The following is a 21,534-nucleotide window of genomic DNA, read 5'->3' on the forward strand; positions in this document are numbered from 1 at the left end:
GAGCGATGCTTCTCCGTGCGAGCACGCTTGCCTCGAGGAGATTTCGACCTGGAACGCACAGGAGATCGAGGTACCTTCTCTCGAGGAGATCTCGAGTCCGAGTGCACGGACGAGATCGACACGGGAGGCGACCCCTGGCCCGCAGGAAAAGGGCTATGTGGGGCGGAAGCGAGACCAGTAGTGACACCAACTAACTGGCTCGGCGTCGGGGAAGACATTCCCGATGGCGGCACGACCTCAGTACGTCGAACCGGAGGAGGAGCAGGTGCCTCGGACGAGGCCTCGAAGCGTCTCGACAACTCCTCGAGAATCGGTGATGGAATGGAACCTGAACTCGGAGAAAGCCGAATGGATGTCATTTTAAGCTGGGCGGCCGCCTTCGCTTTGGATGACTTCGACGGCTTAGTTTTCGGAGCCGGAGGCTCGGGATTCGAAGCAGGAGCGGCCGATTTCGACGACGCGGATTTCTTCGACATTTTGGAAACTTTAGAGACGACCGACTGAACAGGAGCTGCTCGAGAAGTGGAAGCCATTTCCCCCTCCGAGGGCGCCGTGGAAGACAGCGTTGACTCCCACAGATGAAGTTTAAGGCGCTGTTGGCGAGCCTTAAGAGCGGCCTTAGTGAAGGCTTTGCAGTGTGGGCAAGTTTTGGGATTGTGTGATTCCCCCAAACAATACAGGCAAGTATCGTGGCCGTCCTGGTGGGGAATCTTGCGGTCGCACACCACACACCTGCTGAACGGCCCGGAAGGGGACATAGGGCAGTAAGCAAACCGAAACGACAAGTCCAAGGATAAGGCAGAGCAGTCCGAAATCAGTCCGAGTAAAGCCAAAAAAATACACCGAGTCGTCAAGTTGAAGGGAAAAAGCGCTAGGGTAGTCCGTGAGCGAAGCTTAGGTCAAAAGCCAAAAATCAGATAGATCGCAATAAACGCAGCTAAGACGAGAGGCTCCAAACCGCTAGGCGGAAAAATGGAACTGAGGGACGGTTAGGCTGGGCGTGCGCAGTAGGGGTAGTCCTAAACATTGTTACTTTTCTCTTGCAGCTAGAAAATGTTCCGAGAGGCCCAACGCTGGCGCTGGTATTAACCCTTTGTGTGCATTCACAGAAGACCACGATGAAGAATGGCTTATACATACCACAGTTCTTCTGAAGCTTTGTTACTTACATGCTGTCAAGTTGAGACCGACTTACAACAATCCTAATGGGACCTTCAAGGTGAGATATTTAAGGAGTAGTTTTACAACTTACACCCACACCAACCAGTAGGTTTCCATGCCCATGTGAGGATTCAAACTCTGGTCTCCGAGGTCCTACTCCATCACTCTGTCCACTAAAACACAGTGAGTACCAATTCTCACTGTGTTTTAGTTGATCTGGGTGGGTTTTGGAGAGTAGGTTTGGGCTTATGTTTCTGTGCTGTTTTGTTTTTGGGGTGTTTTGTTTTGTTTGTTTGTTTGTTTTTTCTGCAGTCCCAGCATGGGACTTGCTCCAATGTTTACTTTTCAATTGGTTTGTTTTTGGTTTTGGTTTTTTGCAGTCCCAGGTGGGACTTGCAGTGTTTTATTTTTTTTGGTGTTTTATTTTTTTTTTCAAGCCATCACAGACCCCCAGGAGGTATCAAAGGGCTTTCCCTCGACATTGGAGGGAGCCCTTGCAGACCTCCAAAGACAAAAAGACAGGGTGAAAGGGCTGGAAATGTGAATTTCCCACCCTTTCCCCCTGCCTTTTTGCCTTCGGAGGTCTCGGGCCTCCATGCCGGAGTAGCCCTCGCATTGGCAGCGGCACCAGGCCTGCAGGGCACTGCGCGGACCCGACATTGGGGAGAGGAAATGAGGAGCTTCCAGGCTCAGGGGGCCCCTGCCCAGGAGAGGACTATGAAGGGGCATAGAGGCGAGCCAAGCGTGACAACTGGGCTGGATGCGCCTTCGACATGGGCGGCTCCTGGACAGGTCGAGGCGGATCTGTGCCCCCAGTGCGGTTACTTGCCTCGCGGTTGAGCACGGAGGCTGGGCGCCGAGGGTCGCTGGGCTCAGGCTCTCAGGTTCATATTTAATACCTGTGCAGTAGAGGATTGTGGGAGGAACACCCAGCCCCTGATCGGTGTCCCGTGGGGCACCCCAAAACACTGAGCTCTCTTGGCCTTTGGCAGGACTGGGGCTGTGCAGCCCTGTTCTGAGCGGGAGGTGCAGCCAGGTGGCCACCATGCCTTGGGGGGCAGGGCACAGAAGGGGGCAGGAGGTGCAAGGGCCACTCCAACTCATACCTTGCAGGGGAAATACCATGGTCATGAAAGTGGTTTTCCCAGGGTGAGGCTCATCCATTGTACTTCAGGTGTGCTGATCCCTGTGATTTCCCCAAATGTAGGGAACTCAACTGCATAATTTGTGGTAATGGGAGATTGCATTTGGGCTTTCCCTGGTCTTTCTAGACTCCTTTTCATCTCTCCCCCCCCCCCATCAATACCTATTGCAAAGGCAGCAAGTCCCGGTGATGTTTTGTATTGCATTCTCCCTCTTTTTCTCTCCAGTGGCAAAGGATCTGGGCAAAAGGAGTCACCACGATCAGGAGCCATGGGGCTGCTTTGACTCCTTTCACCTTCTTTCTTTGCTGCTGGAGAAAGAGGCCGTCTAAGACCCACTGCATTTCCAAAGGTGAGGGGACTGCTTTTCCTCAATATGGTAGATTTCAATGCATTCCTATGGAGAACTGTGTTTTGCAAGACAATGTTTTCTATGGACGATTTTCGCAAGAGAGTGATTTTTTCCCCCCACTGGAATGCATTAAATAGATTTCAATGCATTCCTATGGGGAACCGCATTTTGCAAGACAATGTTTTCGCATGACAGCGATTTCCGTGGAACAAATTAAAATTGTCTTGCGAGGCACCACTTTACTTTTGGGTTCATATGATGCAAAGCTATTGCTATGTCCCAAATCTTTGAGCAAGTATGCAAAGGAAAGAGTAGACCTGAATGCATGTTGATAGCATGTATCCTCCCTTATTATGGCTGGATTTTTAGCTTAGACTTATGTGCAAGGTCAGTGTGTTCTCTCATCAAATTCCCAATTTGCTCTCTTTGGGGAAGCTGAAATTATAGGGCTTCAGAGGCTCTCTATCAGAAAACAATGAAAAAAATCTAAACTTTCCCCATTTGGAAGGAAATTTCATTTGTATTTCTGAAATTTACTTCTCTAACAAGCACTGCCAATAGAACATGCATGCACAAAAAGGGGATGAGACAATATTTCCAGGCACCTGTACATACCAATTACATTTGTAATATATGACTGTCTTCATTAGTTTTACTATTCCCTCAGCCATTTAATTCAAATTTCATACAGCAACCTATTTGAGTACCATGTTTCTTTTTAGTATTTGTTACAAAAGAAACAGCAGGTTCTCTTATAATTTCAATTTAAGAATACTCAACTTTTTTAAAAAAAGTATTATTTTATGAATATGATGACACAGTAGCACCTTAATAATATCAAAGTGAACAATCACAGCCAGTTTTGTGTTAATATACAGATTGTATACTGTAAAATAACTGAATAACTGTAAACAGATGTATCAATTAAGGCAAGAAATGGAAACCAATCTTGAGACAGGCTAAATTCTCTTCCTAGTCATGGGCCAAACCACTTAATGGGTGCCCTATAAAGTGGGGTCTGGTTAATTAACAGCAATTTACCACAGCAAGTTATGACATTTCCCTTCTTCCAGCATTATGAAGCAACAAGATTTTGGCCTTAATTTACATGGTAAAATATTTAACAGCCTCATTCTTGATTCTGTAGCTAACAGAAATTCTGAGTTTTTGATGGACAGCTAAGATACTGTGAAAACTACAGTTAGGAAAATTATCTCATTTAGTTCTTCTCTACAAACATAAGGAATTCTAGGAATTCTGTAGATAGCAACAGCATCTTTCTCTTGTTCTTCTCTCCTTTGTAAAAACAGAAACAGAACATATTATACATTATTTCTGCATAGTTTTAATCTGTATATCTTTCAGCATTTAGATTCCATTACCCTGGTAGATGTGTTACAAGGATTACTGAGTACTGTAGGACTTACCTTTGTATTTCATATTTGATACAGCAGTACATAAAAACCTATTTACCTCACAGAATACAAATATGCATTTAAATTAAACTTGAAGTGATTCTCTTTAAAAAAAACCCCTCAATTTGAAGTTCCTCTGCAGGGAGGTCTGCTCCAATGTAAAGACACTAACTTTACCATAAAGCTCTTTACATACATAATGAACACTCCATACGCACACAGAGATGGAGAAACTGTATGAAGAATGTCATCTTATCAAGCTTTCTGCTATATTTAATCGATTTGTCTGGTCGTAAGTAGGCACGCTAACTTTAAATGGCAGTTACCCTCCTGCTAAGTGCCCAGAAACAGGCTGTAAACATTAATCTATTTTTATGGACACATCCATGAGGAAAGTGAGGATGTCTCATGTAGTACTGATCCTCATACTCACTAAGATGGGATCCATGTAATATAAATGAGACATCTGCTCAAATAGGGCTTTCCTCTTGCCTTCATGTCAAAAAATGTCACTGGTAAAGCGGTCCTTGCATCAAACATTCTTAGCATTGTCCCACAAGTGCCAAATTCTCTGTGCTCCAGATTCTCACAAACGTCTGGGCATATTCTGGGAACACTGTAACACCTTTTCAGTTGCAGTTATGTTTGGAAGCCAAGGACCAGCTTACAACAGTACGAGAAGCTCTTTCGCTTGCTCTGCTTTTACTAAGCCATTACTATGTAATTTTAAATTAAGTCTTCCACATTTCCAAGACCTAGGGTGGGCTGGGCTAAACAGCTAACTAAATAATTAAGACACAAACTACTGATACAACTGAATGTATACAATTGTACTGAATCAAGAAAGCCTATAGTAGTTAGGTTCACCTTCTTAAATTTGGGGTACTATGGGTTTCTTTTTGTTTTTGTATTGTTTTTTTATTTTAGGATTTCATTATTTGGTTTTTATATTTCAATTAATCTTGTTTAGTATAAGCCACTCAGAGAACTTCATTTTATGGGGTGGTGTACAAATGTAAAGATGCAGGCCAGAATCCTACTGGTGTTCATATAATGTTTTTGTAACTTGTTGTGTTTAATTGTAGCTTAGTGACAAGATGCCAGAGAATGTCTTGATCTTGTCTCTGGTTATGCACCCAACTATACAACCAAGATGTGCCCCAGGATCTCATCAAATCAACCACAAGAAGTTACACAAACCTTATGTGAGTATCAGAGGATCCCAACCATAAAATATTTTGAAACAAGAAACAGATCCCTCATAGTGACATTGGCCAAAATTAGATATGGACAAGCGAGAATATTTTCTTGTTCAAAGGATGTCTACGCATACAGTTAGCAAACATTCAGTAACAAAAAACATTGGGCAGAATCCTATTGGTAGTGCTAAGTGCACAACAAGAAACAGAACCAACGATTTATCCCACTGCACCTACACTGGCCTAAGCAACCAATACAATTCTATCCACTGTTACAAAGGAAAAAAATAAACTCTTAGAACTTTCTCAATTCTGTTACCTTCCTCCAACTTCCAGCACTAATATTTTTGTCAAAGCTATAGACATTTATATCATAATAATTGGAACCTTTTCATACCCCCAAGACTTCTCCAGCACTGGTGGCTTTCTTACTATAATATATTTTGGTGTAATGCAATATCGCACCTACTTTCATATTATTTAAACCTATATATCTTGCTATATAAGCGTAATGTGAGCTTGTCAGACTATGAAAACATCTGAAAAGGCTGCCTTTAAGTGCCAATTCTCCTCGAACTATTACTCAAATATATCTTGGAAACTATAAGAAACAAGAAGCAAAGTGGGGCCTGCACTCACAATAAAATATGCCCATATATGATACGCTGCAATTCCATAAGGATTTTGGTCAGAAATTCTCAAAGAAATTACTTTCAAAAACATTTTCCCCATCTCCCTATTGAAACATAGCTCCCAGCATACCCAGCTTCTTGCCATCTGGCTGGGACCAGTGGGAACTGCCGTCCAGCATAATCTGGAGGGCCACAAATCCCCCACATAGGTAAACAGCTGGAGTTGTTGACAAGAGAACTGAGAGGATAAGGCACTCTCTGGGGTCAAGACTATTTCCAAGACTAATAAATTAACAATTCAGACTCTGATTCAAGAATCAAAACGTCTTTCAAAACTGTTTTCCTACTTGTATACACATACACAAACTCACACGCAGTTATGATATGAAATTAAGGCAAGTCTTTTTATTTTGCATAAACTGCAATGTTCTAAGTATCTTTCCTACAAAGCTGTACTTTTAGAAGAGGTAGCTGTGTTGCAACTGACCAGACAAAAAGAAAAAGAAAAGAAAAAGAAAAAATCCAGAAGACAAAAATACTGTGGCACCTTAAAGACTAATTACCAGGGATGCGGACAAATATTTGGGTCCAATTCCCAAGTCCCAGTTGCTATTGAAAACAAGCTTTTTCCCTCAGAGGAAAGGGATGGGTGGGTGGGTTCCAAGTCTCGAGTCTGAATCATTTGGGGGGGGGGAAGGAAAAAACAAGTCCAGTGTGAGTCGAGTCACTGGTGTGACTTAAGTCAGACTTGACAGTGAATCCCACGACTCAAGTCCCCATCTCTGCTAACTGCTATATTTTAATCAGGACAAAGCAAAAGAAAAAAAAATTAAAAACAGACAAAAACATTGTCACAGGATTCTGAGGAAGTGGACTTGTCCATGAAAGTTCACATTAAAATATAGCAGTTAGCCTTTAAGGTGCCATAATGTTTTTGTCTCTATTATCCTTCATTTTTATTTTATTTTGGACTGATATGCCAGCACAGAGTAACATGGCTAGTTCTTCAAAAACTGCTGCTATATTTTAATGTGAGCTTTTGTGGACAAGTCCACTTCCTCAGACCAGGTCACATTAAAATACAGTGGTGCCTCGCAAGACAAGCGCTTCAATTTACGACAAAATCGCATAACGACAAAGTTTTTGTAATTTCAAAAGCGATCGCAAAATGATGTTTCCTATGGGTTTTTTTCGCTTTGTGATTATCGGTTCCCTGCTTTGCTAACCAATTATTGCAAAACGACGATTTTTGCACAGCTGATTGGCGGTTTCAAAATGGCTGCCGGGTAAAAAAAAATGGCTGCCCGCTGTTTTTTGAGACGGATTCCTTGCTGCACGGGCAGCGAAAATGGCCGCGCTATGGAAGATCTTCGCTGGACGGTGAGTTTCAAGCCCACAGGAACACATTAATCAGTTTTTAATGCGTTTCTACGGGCTTTTTAAAATCGCTTTACGATGTTTTCGTTCTACAGTGATTTCGCTGGAACGAATTAACATCGTAATGCGAGGCACCACTGTACAGCAGTTAGCCTTTAAGGTGCCACAACATTCTTGTCTTTATTTTTTATTTTTCTCTTCGTTTTGGCCCGGTTTCCTAAAAAGCAATTTCTGCTTCATTCAGTGAAACATACTCTCTTGAAAGTATATGAGTACAGCTGTTAAACAATTGTATACAATCCAAAATGCTATAAATTTCAAATAACATATTTTAGGCTTGCTTCCAGATAATTTGTTTTCCTTACCTGCATAATCAATAATTAATCATTTTCCGAAGTGCATCATAACATTTCCACTTGTCTGGGATATAGAATGGCTCAAATATGTGAGGAAATGGGGTGTCATAACCACATACTCTTGAAATAGGAGCTTCTAGATTCAAGAAACATTCCTCCTGTTAATAAAAAGAAAAGAAAGAAAATGAGTAATATCAACAGTTCCAAAGCCACATTTTAATACTTGCTGAGCTATGCAGAGCTGACTGTCCTGGAATTTCAAATGCACAATTAAGTGAAGATATTCAGTGCCTCAAAATTCAGTGGTGGCCATTACCTTAAACAGCCTTTTTAGAGCCACTCCATAAAAAATGAATCTGTCAGCGACTATTAGTCCACATATCTAAAAATGGAACTTGTGTATTCAAAAGCAATTTTTCCCCTGATTCTCAGATACAAAGAGAAAGAAGGCAGTTACTGCCATATTGCTGTGCTTATTGTGAGCTTCCTAAGAACATCTGGATAACTTCTGTTGGAGAAAGAATGCGGGAATAGACTGAGTTTGGATCTGACCCCGCAAGAGAATTCTCACCATCTTATTCCTGCATGTTTTCCTTAGCATAACGAACTGCCCCTTCATAGGAATAAATATTTATATTTCTTATGCAAAAGAACAAAGCAAATAAAACAGAAGTAAACATGTCAGCACATATAAGCAAGAGCCATATACTAAGGTATTGCAACAGAATGAACAAAGATTGATTTTGATATTTGTTAAAATGAGCAATCCAAATTAGTAAAGGTAAGTATCTACTAAAAGTTTATCTGGATATTATACTAATCTCTTTTTTTCTTTTTTATACAGGTTAAGCAAAACATTAAACAAACTCTTTGATGGTTTATTCATAACATAGTGATTAGAATATCATATACAAGTATTATTATTAATGACTTAGCACAGAAACAGCAGAGTTTGCTTCCAAATAATCATAATTTAGTCCATTCAAATTTACCTTCACAATATAATTAAAGATGCATCTTAAATTAATGATTTACATGCCTACCATATACCCTCATTACAATTTTTAGCAAGGTACTTGCATTGGCCGCTTTGGAAATATCCAGAGATCTTATATCAATTAAAATAAGGAAAGGCCCAGGGGTCCAAATATTCGAGTCTCATCATCTATAACACAGAGGTATCTACTTCACAGAAACATAGAGAAGTTGGAAGGGACCTACAAGGCCATCATTTCCAACCCCCTGCTTAATGCAGGAATACAATCAAAGCATATCTGCCTGGTGATTACAGTGGTGCCCCGCTTTACAATTACCCTGCATTACGACAAATCTGCTTCACAATGACATTTTTGCGATCGCTTTTGCGATGGTCTAAATAGGTTTTTTTTTCGCTTTGCAATGATCGGTTCCCTGCTTTGGGAACTGATTCTTCGCAAAATGATTTTTTAAAACAGCTGATCGGCAGTTTCAAAATGGCCACAGGGTAATTAAAATGGCTCCCTGCTGTGTTTAGGGACGGATTCCTCGCTATACAGGCACTGAAAATGGCCGCCATATGGAGGATCTTCGCTGGATGGCGAGTTTTTAGCCCATTGGAATACACTGAACGGTTTTCAATGCATTTCAATGGGCTTTTTATTTTCACTTTACGATGTTTTCGCTTAACAGCGATTTTCCTGGAACGGATTATCGTTGTTAAGCGAGGCACCACTGTATCCAAGTTTTTATTGAATGCCTCCAGTGTTGGAGTATTCACCAACTCCCGAAGTAACTGGTTTCACTGTTGTACTGCTCGAACGGTTAGGAAGTTTTTCCTGATATTCAACCGAAATCTGGCTTCCTTTAACTTGAGCCCATTGTAGTATGCCCTGCATTCTGGGATGATTGAGAACAGATCCTGCCTCTCCTCTGTATGACAGCCTTTCAGATATTAGAAAAGGGCTGTCATATCACCCGTCAGTCTTCTTTTCTCACGGGCAAACATGTCCAGTTCTTTCAGCCTTTCCTCATAAGGCTTGATTTCCAGCTCCCTGATCATCTTTGTCGCCCTCCTCTGAATGTGTTCCAATTTGTTAGCATTCTTCTTGAAGTGTGGTGTCCAGAACTGGACACAATACTCAAGGTGAGGCCTAACCAGTGCTGAATAGAGGGGGACTAGCACCTCGCAGGATTTGGAAACTATACTTATTTTATTTATTTTATTTATTTTTGGACTTATATACCGCCCCATAGTGCTACAAGCACTCTCCGGGCAGTTTACAATTTCATTATGCAGGCTACACATTGCCCCCCCCCCAGCAAGCTGGGTACTCATTTTACCGACCTCGGAAGGATGGAAGGCTGAGTCAACCTTGAGCTGGCTACCTGGGATTTGAACCCCAGGTCGTGAGCAGTTTTAGCTGCAGTACAGCATTTTAACCACTGCGCCACAAGGCTCTTCTATTAATGCAGCCTACTTCTATTAATGCAGCCTAAAATAGCATTTGCCCTTTTTTGTAGCCACATCACACTGTTGGCTCATATTTAGCTTGTGATCTACTTCCTGATATCCATTTACATTTCTTTCATTATTATACAGCCACATTATAAACATAAAAAGCATTAAAATGTACTTACACCTCTTCGATTATCATAGACAGACATGAAAAAAAAACCACCTTTCCCTAGTATGTGTTCTAGAGAAACTGCAGTCTTAGGATGTAATAAAATAAATCTCCATTTATTTTCTTACACCCTGAGACTGCAGTTTATCCTTCAGAATCAGATTTATTGGATGTACAAGTTCTTTTTGTTCCTGGTAGGTATTATAGCCAGAATCCCGTTGATTTTCACATAAGTCTGGTGTACTGTTGGACATATAACCATAACATTCCCTGATATTTCCTCAATAAGCCAAAATTATTGATTTAATTATTCTTAATTATTCACTAATTATTATTACAGTAGCATTTGACAAGTTATTGTCTCTATTATTTATTTATTTATTTATTTATTTATTTATTTTATTTTATTTCTATCCCACCTATCTGATCATATTAGACCACTCTAGGTGGCTTACAATAAAAACAACAATGTAATTTTAAGACATTACAGCTAAAACATAGATGAAGATAGAGAACAAAATAAAAGAAAAAGAATGTCAAGGTGTTACATACAGCACTGATGTTACCTGTCTGTCATGGGTTTGGAGGGAAGGTTCCATCCTATGGGGAGTGGAAGGCGGGACATCAGGAGGAGGGGCTGTACTGTATATATATGTGGAGCTTGTGTAGAGAAGCTGGAGAAGAAGCAGCTGGGAAGAAGAAGCTGGTGTGGGAGTCTGTGTGTCAGACAGGGTACTACTGTGTGTCAGTCAGTACTTACCTGATATGTTCAGGTGTCTTTATGGGTAGCCAGAACTGATAGGTTCAGGGTCTGTGCTTTATTTAAAGGTGTTCTGTGTGAACCAAACTGGTGTATGTATGATTGAGACTAAGCCACGTTACTGTATCTTATTCACTTGATCATTTTATTTTCCCTGTGTGTTATTTAAATAAACCTTATTCCTTTGTTGAAAATCCATTCCTGGTCTGTGTGACTCCTTACAGGGAATGGTTGGTGGCAGCTTAGTGAAACTGTGGCATATTCCAGTAGGTCTGGGTTTGTCACATTGATTGGTGTCCAGCGTGTGGGATACGACTGGTCCAGTTGTCCAGTGGTCCAGCAAAGCCTTGGCAAGTGTGCCCAGAGCAAGGGGGGTCTAGTCAGGGACAATCTGAGAGCGCGTAGGTAATCTTCTAGGCTTACCTCACGGGGAGGTACGCTAGTGGAAGAACGTGTAACCTCAGATTGGGGACTAGATTAGGGAGCTCTGAGGCAACCTGTTTTGGCGGGAAAAGGCTGAGGCAAAACTGAGTGAAGTAGCAGTGATCTAGCCTGTCTGCTGAGAGGCCTAGCAGAGGGGGGTGGACTCTGGCTGGCAACAGTTGCAAGTTAGTGCTGAAGAACAGCAGCAATCTATAGAAGGCTGGTTCTGAGGCAAAAGAAGAAAAAAAAAGTGGTCGCTTTATTTTGAGGCTTGACTTTTGAAAGCAGCCTGTTCTGGGGGGGGATTATGCCCTTGACTCGAAGCCAAATGGCAGAAATGGGTGAAGTGAGGGAACCCCAGGTGGACCAAGGTTCTGAGGATGAATTTGGCTCAGTGCAGGATGAGAGCACGGGAGAACAGAACCCAGAACTCAGGAAAATGCTCATAGCCCAACAGCATGAACTGAGGATGAGGCAATTGGAAATGGAAAAGGAGGAGAAACAGGAAAGGGAAAGGGAGAGGCAAAGACAATTTGAATTAGAGAGAATGGAAAGAGAAGAAAGATTGGAGAGAGAGAAAATGGCGTTTGAGTTAAGAAAATTGGAGTTGATGAATCAGAACAATAATAACAATAGAGATTCTGAGGTGGGCCAATTGTCTAAAACTGACCTGAAGAAATTCCCTGTATACCACAAGGGAGATTGCCCTGAGGTGTTCTTTTCCCTCGTGGAAAGAACGTTTGTGGACTTCTCAGTAAGGGAAACTGAGAAGATGACCATCATGCGATCTTTAATCAGTGGCAGCCTGGCAGAAGTCTATGCAGAGATGCCAGAGGAGCTGTTAAAAGATTTTGCAGAGTTTAAAAAACTGGTGTTTGCCAGACATGGGATAAATGCGGAACAGCTGAGGCAGAGATTCAGGTCACTCACCAAGAAACCAGAGCAGACTTTTACCCAAGTGGGGGCCCAACTGGTGAGGCTGCTAGAGAAATGGCTATCTCAGGAGGGAACAGAGACCTTTCAGCAGCTCAAAGACTTGATAACGCTGGAACAGTTTTATTCAGTCCTGCATGGGGAACTGAAGTTCCAGGTGAGGGAAAGGAAACCGAAATCTGTGGCCGAAGCGGCCGAAATCGCAGATTTTATTTCCCAAATAAGAAAGCCCTTAGGTGAGGGGAAATCGATAGGTAAACCTAAAGAAACCTACAGCAAGTACTCTCAGGGACCAGGAAAAAACCAGCAAGTGGGAGGGGCTCATGGTGAAGGGAAGCCCTCAGACACGAAACCAAGACCTCAGATTTTGGAGGGAAAACCAAAACCAGATGAGAAAGACTCCAAGTACAGCAGAAAATGTTATTTCTGTCAAGGAAAGGGCCATCTAATCTCAGAGTGTGAGAAATTAAAGCAGCTAAAAGGAAATGTGCCTCATGATTTGAGTGGAACCAAGCCAAAAGCTGTGTTCTGTGTCCAGAAAGAGCAAAGCTCCTTGCCACTGAGGGAGCCTGTTGCCATGGCTACTCAATCTGGAACAGTTACATCTGCTGATTAGGCTGAGGAAAATGGTCCTCTTGTGGAGGTCAAGCGCTGCTTACTAGTGAGAACAGATTCACAGTTGTTTGAAACCGCAGGGGTGGACGTAGGAATACTTGACCATCAGTATAGGGGGCTAAGGGTTACTTGTTCCCACGTGACCCTGTGCCATCCAGATATTATTCCTAGGGAGTATGTAATCCCAAATGAGAGCATAAAGGTGGCAGGGATTGAGGGACAGGTGATCTCGCTGCCAGTAGCTGAGGTACCTGTGAGCTTTCAAGGCTGGAGGGGAGTTTGGCGGCTAGCGATTTCATCGACTCTGCCAGCAGCCGTGCTCGTGGGAAATGACCTGGCTGAACATGTGAAACGGGTGCTAGTGATTACACGCTCGCAAGCCACCACGGGGACAGTTCAGGGGGGTACTGATGAGCCCGAGACGGAAGCAGAGGGGAGTTCAGAAGCTGTGGTGGAAACCTTAACCACAGACAGCAGATTTGGCCAAGAGCAAAAGGCAGACGCCACTCTCCAAAAGTGTTTTGAACAGGTGACAGACGCCCAGCTAACACCTGAAACCCCAGTGAGATTTCGAGAGAAAAAGGGAATATTATATAGAGAGACCCTGAGGAATATCTCAAAAGGGGGAAATGGGATCAGAAGTCAGCTAGTGGTACCTGAAAAGTATCGCCCCATGATCTTACAAAGGGGGCACTCTGACATGTTTGCTGCGCACTTAGGGGTGAACAAAACACAGCAGAGAATCACACAGAATTTTTACTGGCCTGAAATAGGGAAGCAGATCAAGGAGTTCTGTAAACAATGTGATGTGTGTCAGAGGCAGGGGAATAACCGTGACAGGACCAAAGCAAAGTTGTGCCCTTTGCCTGTGATTGACACTCCGTTCAAATGTATAGGGGTGGATATTGTGGGACCTTTGCCCAAGGCCACAAAGAGGGGGAACATGTTCATTCTCACCATTGTGGACCATGCCACGAGGTACCCTGAAGCCATTCCCTTGACTAACATTGAAACTAACACAGTGGCAGATGCCTTGGTGGGGTATATGTCCAGGATGGGATTTGCCTCAGAAATAATCACAGATTTGGGAGCATCATTTACATCGAAGCTCATGAAACGGTTATGGCAAATCTGTGGAATTAAACACAAGGAAACCACTGCCTATCACCCTGAAAGTAATGGGTTAACGGAGAAGTTCAATGGGACTTTGATGCGCATGATTAGGGCTTACTTGGCAGAGAATCCAAACAATTGGGACCAAAAGCTGCAATCCCTTTTGTTTGCTTATCGATCAGTGCCACAAGCCAGTACCGGGTTCAGTCCGTTTGAACTTTTATTTGGGAGAAGGGTGAAAGGGCCACTTGATTTGATCAAACAAAATTGGGAGCAGATCACCCAGGATGACCCACAAGACGTTGTGACATATATAGACACCTTGATGAATGACCTAAAGAGAAACCTAGAGCTAGCAGCAGAAAACCTGCAAGCTCAGAAGGTCAGACAGAAAACATGGTATGACCACAAAGCCAGGGAGAGGCACTTTGACCCAGGGGAGGAAGTGCTTTGGCTTAGGCCCTGCAGAGAGAACAAACTGCAGCTCAAATGGGCAGGACCATATAGGGTCATTGCCAAGATGTCAGACCTGAACTACCTAATAGAGCAGGAGGAACACCAAGCAAGGAGGGTGGTACATGTGAATGCACTAAAACCCTACTACAGAGGGGAACAGAGGGTTTTATTTGCAATAAAAGCAGCTGAGAGTGAGGAAGCTGAATTACCCTTCTGGGAGGGTAGAGGGGAAGTAAAATACAACCCAGAGGAGGTAAAGATCAGTCCTGCACTCACCCAAGACCAGCAGCAAGAACTAAAAATGCTGCTCATCAAATATCAAAAGGTGTTTTCCAATAAGCCGGGGATAGTGAAGGGAGTGATGCATCGGATCCACACAGGGGATGCACCCCCGCAAGCAGTATCCCCATACCGAGTGACGGGACCCTATAGGGACAAGGTGCGGAAGGAGCTGGACGAGATGCTTAGGGAGAACATAATCGTCCCCTCTTCTAGTCCTTGGTCCTCTCCGATAGTCCTAGTAGACAAGCCTGATGGGAGCATTAGGTTTTGTGTAGATTACAGGAAATTAAACCGCGTAACCACTCCTGATGCCTACCCAATGCCCAGGCTAGACAACCTGATTGAAACCATAGGGGGTTGTCGGTTCATTTCATCATTGGACCTGGTAAAGGGATATTGGCAATTAAGGACTGATCCCAGGGATCAAGAAAAGACCGCCTTTTGCAGCCCTTTTGGTCTCTATGAGTTTCGAGTCCTGAGCTTTGGTCTCAGAAATGCACCAGCCACATTCCAAAGGCTGATGGACCAGACCTTAGCAGGGCTCAGTGACTTTACTGTGGCCTACATTGACGACATAGGGATCTTCAGCAATACCTGGGAAGATCACCTGAAACACCTGGAGTTAGTGCTGCAGAGGTTAAGTGCAGCAGGGCTAACAGTAAAGGCGAGCAAATGTCAGCTGGGTAGCCCAGAAATAAAATACTTGGGTCACATAGTAGGGGGAGGAGTGATCAAACCCCTAGAGGCCAAAATAGAAGCAGTTCGTGATTGGCCTAGACCCAACACCAAGAAAAAGGTCAAATCATTTCTTGGCTTGGTGGGCTACTACAGAAAGTTCATCCCGAGGTTTAGCGAGATAGCGGCTCCGCTGACCGATCTGACGCGGAAGAAGACTGATGACCGCATCCCGTGGACCAGCGACTGTGAGGAGGCGTTCCAGAGGTTGAAGGAGGCCCTCATCAACTATCCAGTGCTGCGTGCTCCAGACTTCGACCGGGAGTTCATCATCTACACCGATGCGTCTAACAGCGGGGTAGGAGCAGTTCTTTGCCAGGAGGATGAGAATGGTGACCAGCATCCAGTGTCCTACCTGAGTAGGAAACTCCAGAAAGGTGAGAGACATTTGGCAACCGTGGAAAAGGAGTGCCTGGCCATAGTCTACGCGATCCAGAAGGCCAAGCCTTACATCTGGGGAAGACATTTTATTCTGTGCACTGACCATTCACCACTGCAATGGTTAAAGACAATGAAAACCCACAATAGTAAACTTATGAGGTGGGCTTTAAATCTGCAAGACTATGACTTTGAAGTGAAGGTGGTCAGAGGGTCAGTGAACTGTGTTGCTGACGCCTTGTCAAGAAGACCCGAAGAATGAAGACAGCGAAAGAAACATGGACTATGTATATATTTTGGTGACCAAAGGTTAAATGTATCTGTTTATCAAACATGCTTGGTTTGTATGAATAAAGGTAACTTGATGTATTGTAAATGGTAAATGTTTAAATGTCTAATTGATATGTTTATCCTAGAGTAAGTATGGTATTGTATGTTATTGTATAACTGTTTCTGTATGTTTTGGATCCAGGTTGTTTTTTGGAGAAAAGCACTTTAGCTTTCCCCCTACAAAACAACTTATAAAGAGGGGAGGTGTTACATACAGCACTGATGTTACCTGTCTGTCATGGATTTGGAGGGAAAGTTCCATCCTATGGGGAGTGGAAGGCGGGACATCAGGAGGAGGGGCTGTACTGTATATATATGTGGAGCTTGTGTAGAGAAGCTGGAGAAGAAGCAGCTGGGAAGAAGAAGCTGGTGTGGGAGTCTGTGTGTCAGACAGGGTACTACTGTGTGTCAGTCAGTACCTACCTGATAGGTTCAGGTGTCTTTATGGGTAGCCAGAACTGATAGGTTCAGGGTCTGTGCTTTATTTAAAGGTGTTCTGTGTGAACCAAACTGGTGTATGTATGATTGAGACTAAGCCACGTTACTGTATCTTATTCACTTGATCATTTTATTTTCCCTGTGTGTTATTTAAATAAATCTTATTCCTTTGTTTGTTGAAAATCCATTCCTGGTCTGTGTGACTCCTTACAGGGAATGGTTGGTGGCAGCTTAGTGAAACTGTGGCATATTCCAGTAGGTCTGGGTTTGTTTATTTTATTTTATTTTATTTTATTTCTATCCCGCCTATCTGATCGTATTAGACCACTCTAGGTGGCTTACAATAAAAACAACAATGTAATTTTAAGACATTACAGCTAAAACATAGATGAAGATAGAGAACAAAATAAAAGAAAAAGAATGTCAAGGGTTTTCTGTTGGGAAGGCCTGCCTATACATCAGTGTTTTTAGTTGTTTCTTAAAAATGCCCAGCGAGGGAGCCACACGAATCTCAGGGGGTAAGTTGTTCCAAAGGTGAGGAGCCACCGCCGAGAAGGCCCGATTTCTGGTCTTTTCCTTTCGGGCCTCTCTCGGCGTTAGGCTCCTGAGCCTCACCTCCTGGTTCGCACGAGTGACACGGGTAGATCTTGGTGGGAGAAGGCGTTCCGCCAAGTATCGAGGTCCTAAACCGTTTAGGGCTTTATAGGTAAGCATTAATACTTTGAAATCGATGCGGAATCGGATGGGCGGCCAATGCAATGCGGCCAGAGTGGGTGAGATATGTTGGTATCTTCTCAGTCCACTGAATAATCTGGCCGCCGCATTCTGCACCACCTGTAGTTTCCGCAGCAGTCTCAAAGGTAGCCCCACGTAGAGCGCATTACAGTGGTCTAATCTTGAGACCACAAGCGCACGCACCAGAGTGGTGAGACCCCACATCAAGGTAGGGCCGCAGCTGGGCTATCCGCCTAAGATGGAAAAAAGTGGAACGGACCACGGACGCCACCTGGGTCTCCATAGTGAGCGCCGGGTCTAGATGGATCCCCAAGCTGCGGACCCCATCCCTGGCGGGCAGAGTCACCCCCCCAAAAATGAGGGAGTTTCCCATATCCCCAGATGTGGGGGCGCCCACCCTCAGTACCTTCATCTTGTCCGGGTTCAGCCTCAGCCCGTTCTCCTGCATCCATTCCAGTACAGCCTCCAGGCAAAGCCGAAGGGACAGAACGGCATCTCCTGCTCTTGGAAAAAAGGAGACGTAGAGCTGTGTGTCGTCCGCATATTGATGGCACTGTGTTCCACATCTCCTGATGACCCCTCCCAGCGGCCTCATATAGATGTTAAACAGCATTGGGGAGATGATCGACCCCGTGAGACCCCGCAATTGAGGCTACACGGGGCCGAGACATTCTCCCCAAGCTGTACTCTCTAGGGACGGTCCCCCAAGAAGGAACAGAGCCAGGCGAAAGCCCGGCCACCTATCCCCAACTCGGCGAGCCTCCCCAGGAGGATACCGTGGTCAATGGTATCAAAGGCCGCTGAGATATCGAGGAGGACCAGCAGAGACACTTTGCCCCTGTCGGCCTCCCTCAATAGGTCATCACACAGGGCGACCAATGCCGTTTCTGTTCCATGGCGCGGCCTGAAGCCTGACTGGAACGGATCCAGGGCATCTGTATCATCCAGGAACGCCTGAAGCTGGTCGGCCACCACCCTCTCGACTACATTGCTTAAGAAAGAAACATTGGCGACGGGCCTATAGTTGCCAATTTCGTCCGCCGCCAAAGTAGGTTTCTTTCTTATGGGCCTAATGAGTGTTTCCTTGAGGGCAGAGGGAAATCTGCCCTCAAGGAAAGACCCATTAATTATTATAGTAGCCCATTCCATTGTTGAGGGCCTGGCTGCCTTGATTAGCCAGGCCAGGCAGGGGTCCAAAGAGGAGGTGGTGGCACGACAGCGATCAAGGGTCCTGGCCACAGTGTCGGGCGATACGGGCTGAAAGGAGTCAAAAGACACCGGGCAAGACGGAGTGCTGGACATCTCGACTCAACTCACTGTATTCAAAAAAGGAGCGAGATCCCGGCGGATGGCCTCCACTTTAGATTTTAAAAATGCTGCAAATTGGTCCGGGGTAAGACTAGGGGGAGGCCTATCACCCGGGCCAACTCCGGATAGGTCACATACTATACGGAATAATTCTGCCTGCTGGTTAGATGCCTCACTTATCCGGTTAGTGAGGTAAGTTCTACTGGCAGCCTTTACCTTAGTCTGGTAAAGGTTAGTCTACTGTAAATGTAGTTGTATATACAATTGTTTCTTTATATGAAATTAAATAAGCACATATAAAACATTTCAGTAAGCACAGGCAATGTTTTCAATTAAGCTTTCTTAGTTACAGAAATGCAATTTATTCAAAACACCTACAGACACACACACATAATGTGCACCATCTCCTTCCCCCCCCACACAGTTATCTAAATATTTCCTAGATTCACAGTAACTGCTCACACTTAAACAGCTTCCACACAACTAGGAGAATGTCTCAAGTGTGATTAGATATTTCTACTAAAAATGTAAACAATCTAAACACAAATAGTTACTGGCCAAAGGAACACATGTGGCTTTCAGAGATACTCAGGTATAACCATTTCTCCACTATAAAGCAAAAAGCAAAGTGTGATGTTTATATACTGACCCATAGCACTTAAAGCTTTCTATGGGTGGTTAACTGTGCAGACTACACATTCCCCCCCCCCCCAGTGAGCTGGGTACTCATTTTACCGACCTCAGAAGGATAGAAGGCTGAGTCAACCTTGAGCCGGCTACCTGGGATTGAACCCCGAGTCATGAACACAGTTTGGGCTGCAGTACAACAGTTTAACCACTATGCCATGAGTTTCCTCTTCCTTCTGCTGTCACTTCCTTCCTTCTTTTGCTTCAGTTACAGTGAAAGCGCCTATACAGGCAGAGCAACCTCACCTCTATGAATTACTGAATTATTAAGCCCAAGTATCCCCTATCAGGTTGGGTACCACAAAGGGAGAATAACCTCTCTATACCTTGAAAAATAAAAAAAGGTAGCTGTATATCATTTTCTTTTTATTTATGGGTGGTCTTGTTATGTGCACATCCTAGTTACCATTATCTGAATACTAAGAAGAATTTCCAGATAGTCATCTGGGAAGGTATTTGATTATTGTTTGAATCCCAGGAAACAGAGACCATCGTTTTGGACAAGGTAAGGAAGGGAAAAAGCTTGGAATAAATGTTTTTGTCAAGTAAAGTCTTAAATTGGAGACTTTTTTCAGGGAGTGACCTGGGGACCGCATACAAAGAAGGTAGAAACAATATAAATAAATAGAAAATAGATGAAGAAAGGTAATCATCTAGAAATACTGTGAAGAGAGAAATACTTGATCTGCCATTCTTTATCTTCTATTCAGTGCAACCTCTTTCAACGGTCAACCCACCTAGCCATTTGAGATCAGGGTCTAGCAAATTATGTCTCTCTACACGCAACAACCAGCCACCACTACGATACGCCCTAGACTACATAAACCATGTTTAGCAACTGTGAAAGTCACTGCCAAGCAATATCTGGAGAACCACAAGTTCTGAAGTATTTTTAGGATGAATAGTAGTACCATGTTACCACACCAGAAGTCACTCATTTGAATTGGCTTGGATTTGGAATGTGACAGGTTAAACTGAATGCAGTTTATGTGGAAGATTCACAAAACATGTTCATTAGAGAAATAATAAAGCTGGAAATAGACATACGTACCTGCGAACACACCTGGCCTTATATCTCCCTTCTTTATTCGCCCTAAAATAAATGGCATTACTATGTGGGCATGTGCACTGTTTTTTTGGGGGGCAATAGTGGTCCAAATTAGGGGTAACTGTAGGGTTCTGAACAACAATAGGAGAGAGCAAGGAGCCTAAATTAAAGGTGAAATCCAACATAACATTAAGCTGCTGGAACTAAATCATAGAAATCATAGAAAAGTTGGAAGGGGCCCACAAAGCCATCAAGTCCAACCCCCTACTCAATGCAAGAATACAATCAAAGCATATCTGCCAGGTGATTATCTAAAGCAGTGGTTCTTAACCTTGGGTTACTCAGGTGTTTTTGAATTGCAACTCCCAGAAACCCCAGCCAGCACAGCCGGTGGTGAAGGCTTCTGGGAGTTGCAGTCCAAAAACACCTGAGTAACCCAAGGTTAAGAACCACTGATCTAAAGGAAGAGTTGAGTCCCGATAAAACCCAAGAACCTCTGTGGACAGTCCAACCAACGAGGCATTAGGGAAAACTCATACTGCAATCACCATTCAAGGTTGGGAAGCAATGCCCTAGATCACAGACAGCCATTTGTATCCTCCACTTTTGCAGGTATTTTTTTTTAAAACCATAATCCAGAAACCCTAATTTGGATAATGTCACAGGCCCAGGGACAGAGCAGGTCTCAATGTCTCTTAAAGGGTACATACTGTATTTAGTTAGTCCTGATCTTTTGTTGTTGTGGCTTAGTTGTTTAGTTGTGTCCGACTCTTCGTGACCCCAGAGCACGCCAGGCCCTCCTGTCTTCCACTGCCTCCCTGAGTTTGGTCAAATTCATGTGCCCTTTATTCAGGTATGGAGTGGGTTGGGGGCGTCAATGCATGCCTTTTACAATGCATTTTTAAAAGTAACGCAAAGAGAAGAAGCAACCCTACCTATGAAGAAACCCTGCTTCTTCATACCAAGTGAAAGCAATCCACAGATCTATATTTCACATAGTATGAAGACAAAGTTCAAGTGTTTGGGGCTTTTTTTGGGGGGGGTGCTTCTTCTCCT

At 43.7% G+C, this 21,534-nt stretch overlaps 1 protein-coding gene and 1 non-coding gene across 2 annotated transcripts in view; one reads left to right on the forward strand and one right to left on the reverse strand.

The window, feature by feature from the left end:
• The first annotated feature begins 2,259 nt into the window (after positions 1 to 2,259).
• Positions 2,260 to 2,423, forward strand: LOC140703331 (U1 spliceosomal RNA). Its single transcript, XR_012082770.2, has one exon. It is a non-coding gene; the product is annotated as a U1 spliceosomal RNA (small nuclear RNA).
• Positions 2,395 to 21,534, reverse strand: part of BCKDHB (branched chain keto acid dehydrogenase E1 subunit beta) — a 76,804-nt gene continuing 57,664 nt past the window's right edge. Inside the window, exons 10-11 of the mRNA XM_020797138.3 lie at positions 7,644 to 7,792; positions 2,395 to 3,951 (exon numbers count right to left, since the gene is read on the reverse strand). Coding sequence (XP_020652797.1) covers positions 7,652 to 7,792 — 141 coding nt within the window. The 3' untranslated portion in view covers positions 2,395 to 3,951; positions 7,644 to 7,651. The remainder of the gene's footprint in view (positions 3,952 to 7,643; positions 7,793 to 21,534) is intronic.

The sequence above is a fragment of the Pogona vitticeps genome, chromosome 1 (genome assembly GCF_051106095.1).
Source record: "Pogona vitticeps strain Pit_001003342236 chromosome 1, PviZW2.1, whole genome shotgun sequence".
NCBI lineage: Eukaryota > Metazoa > Chordata > Lepidosauria > Squamata > Agamidae > Pogona > Pogona vitticeps.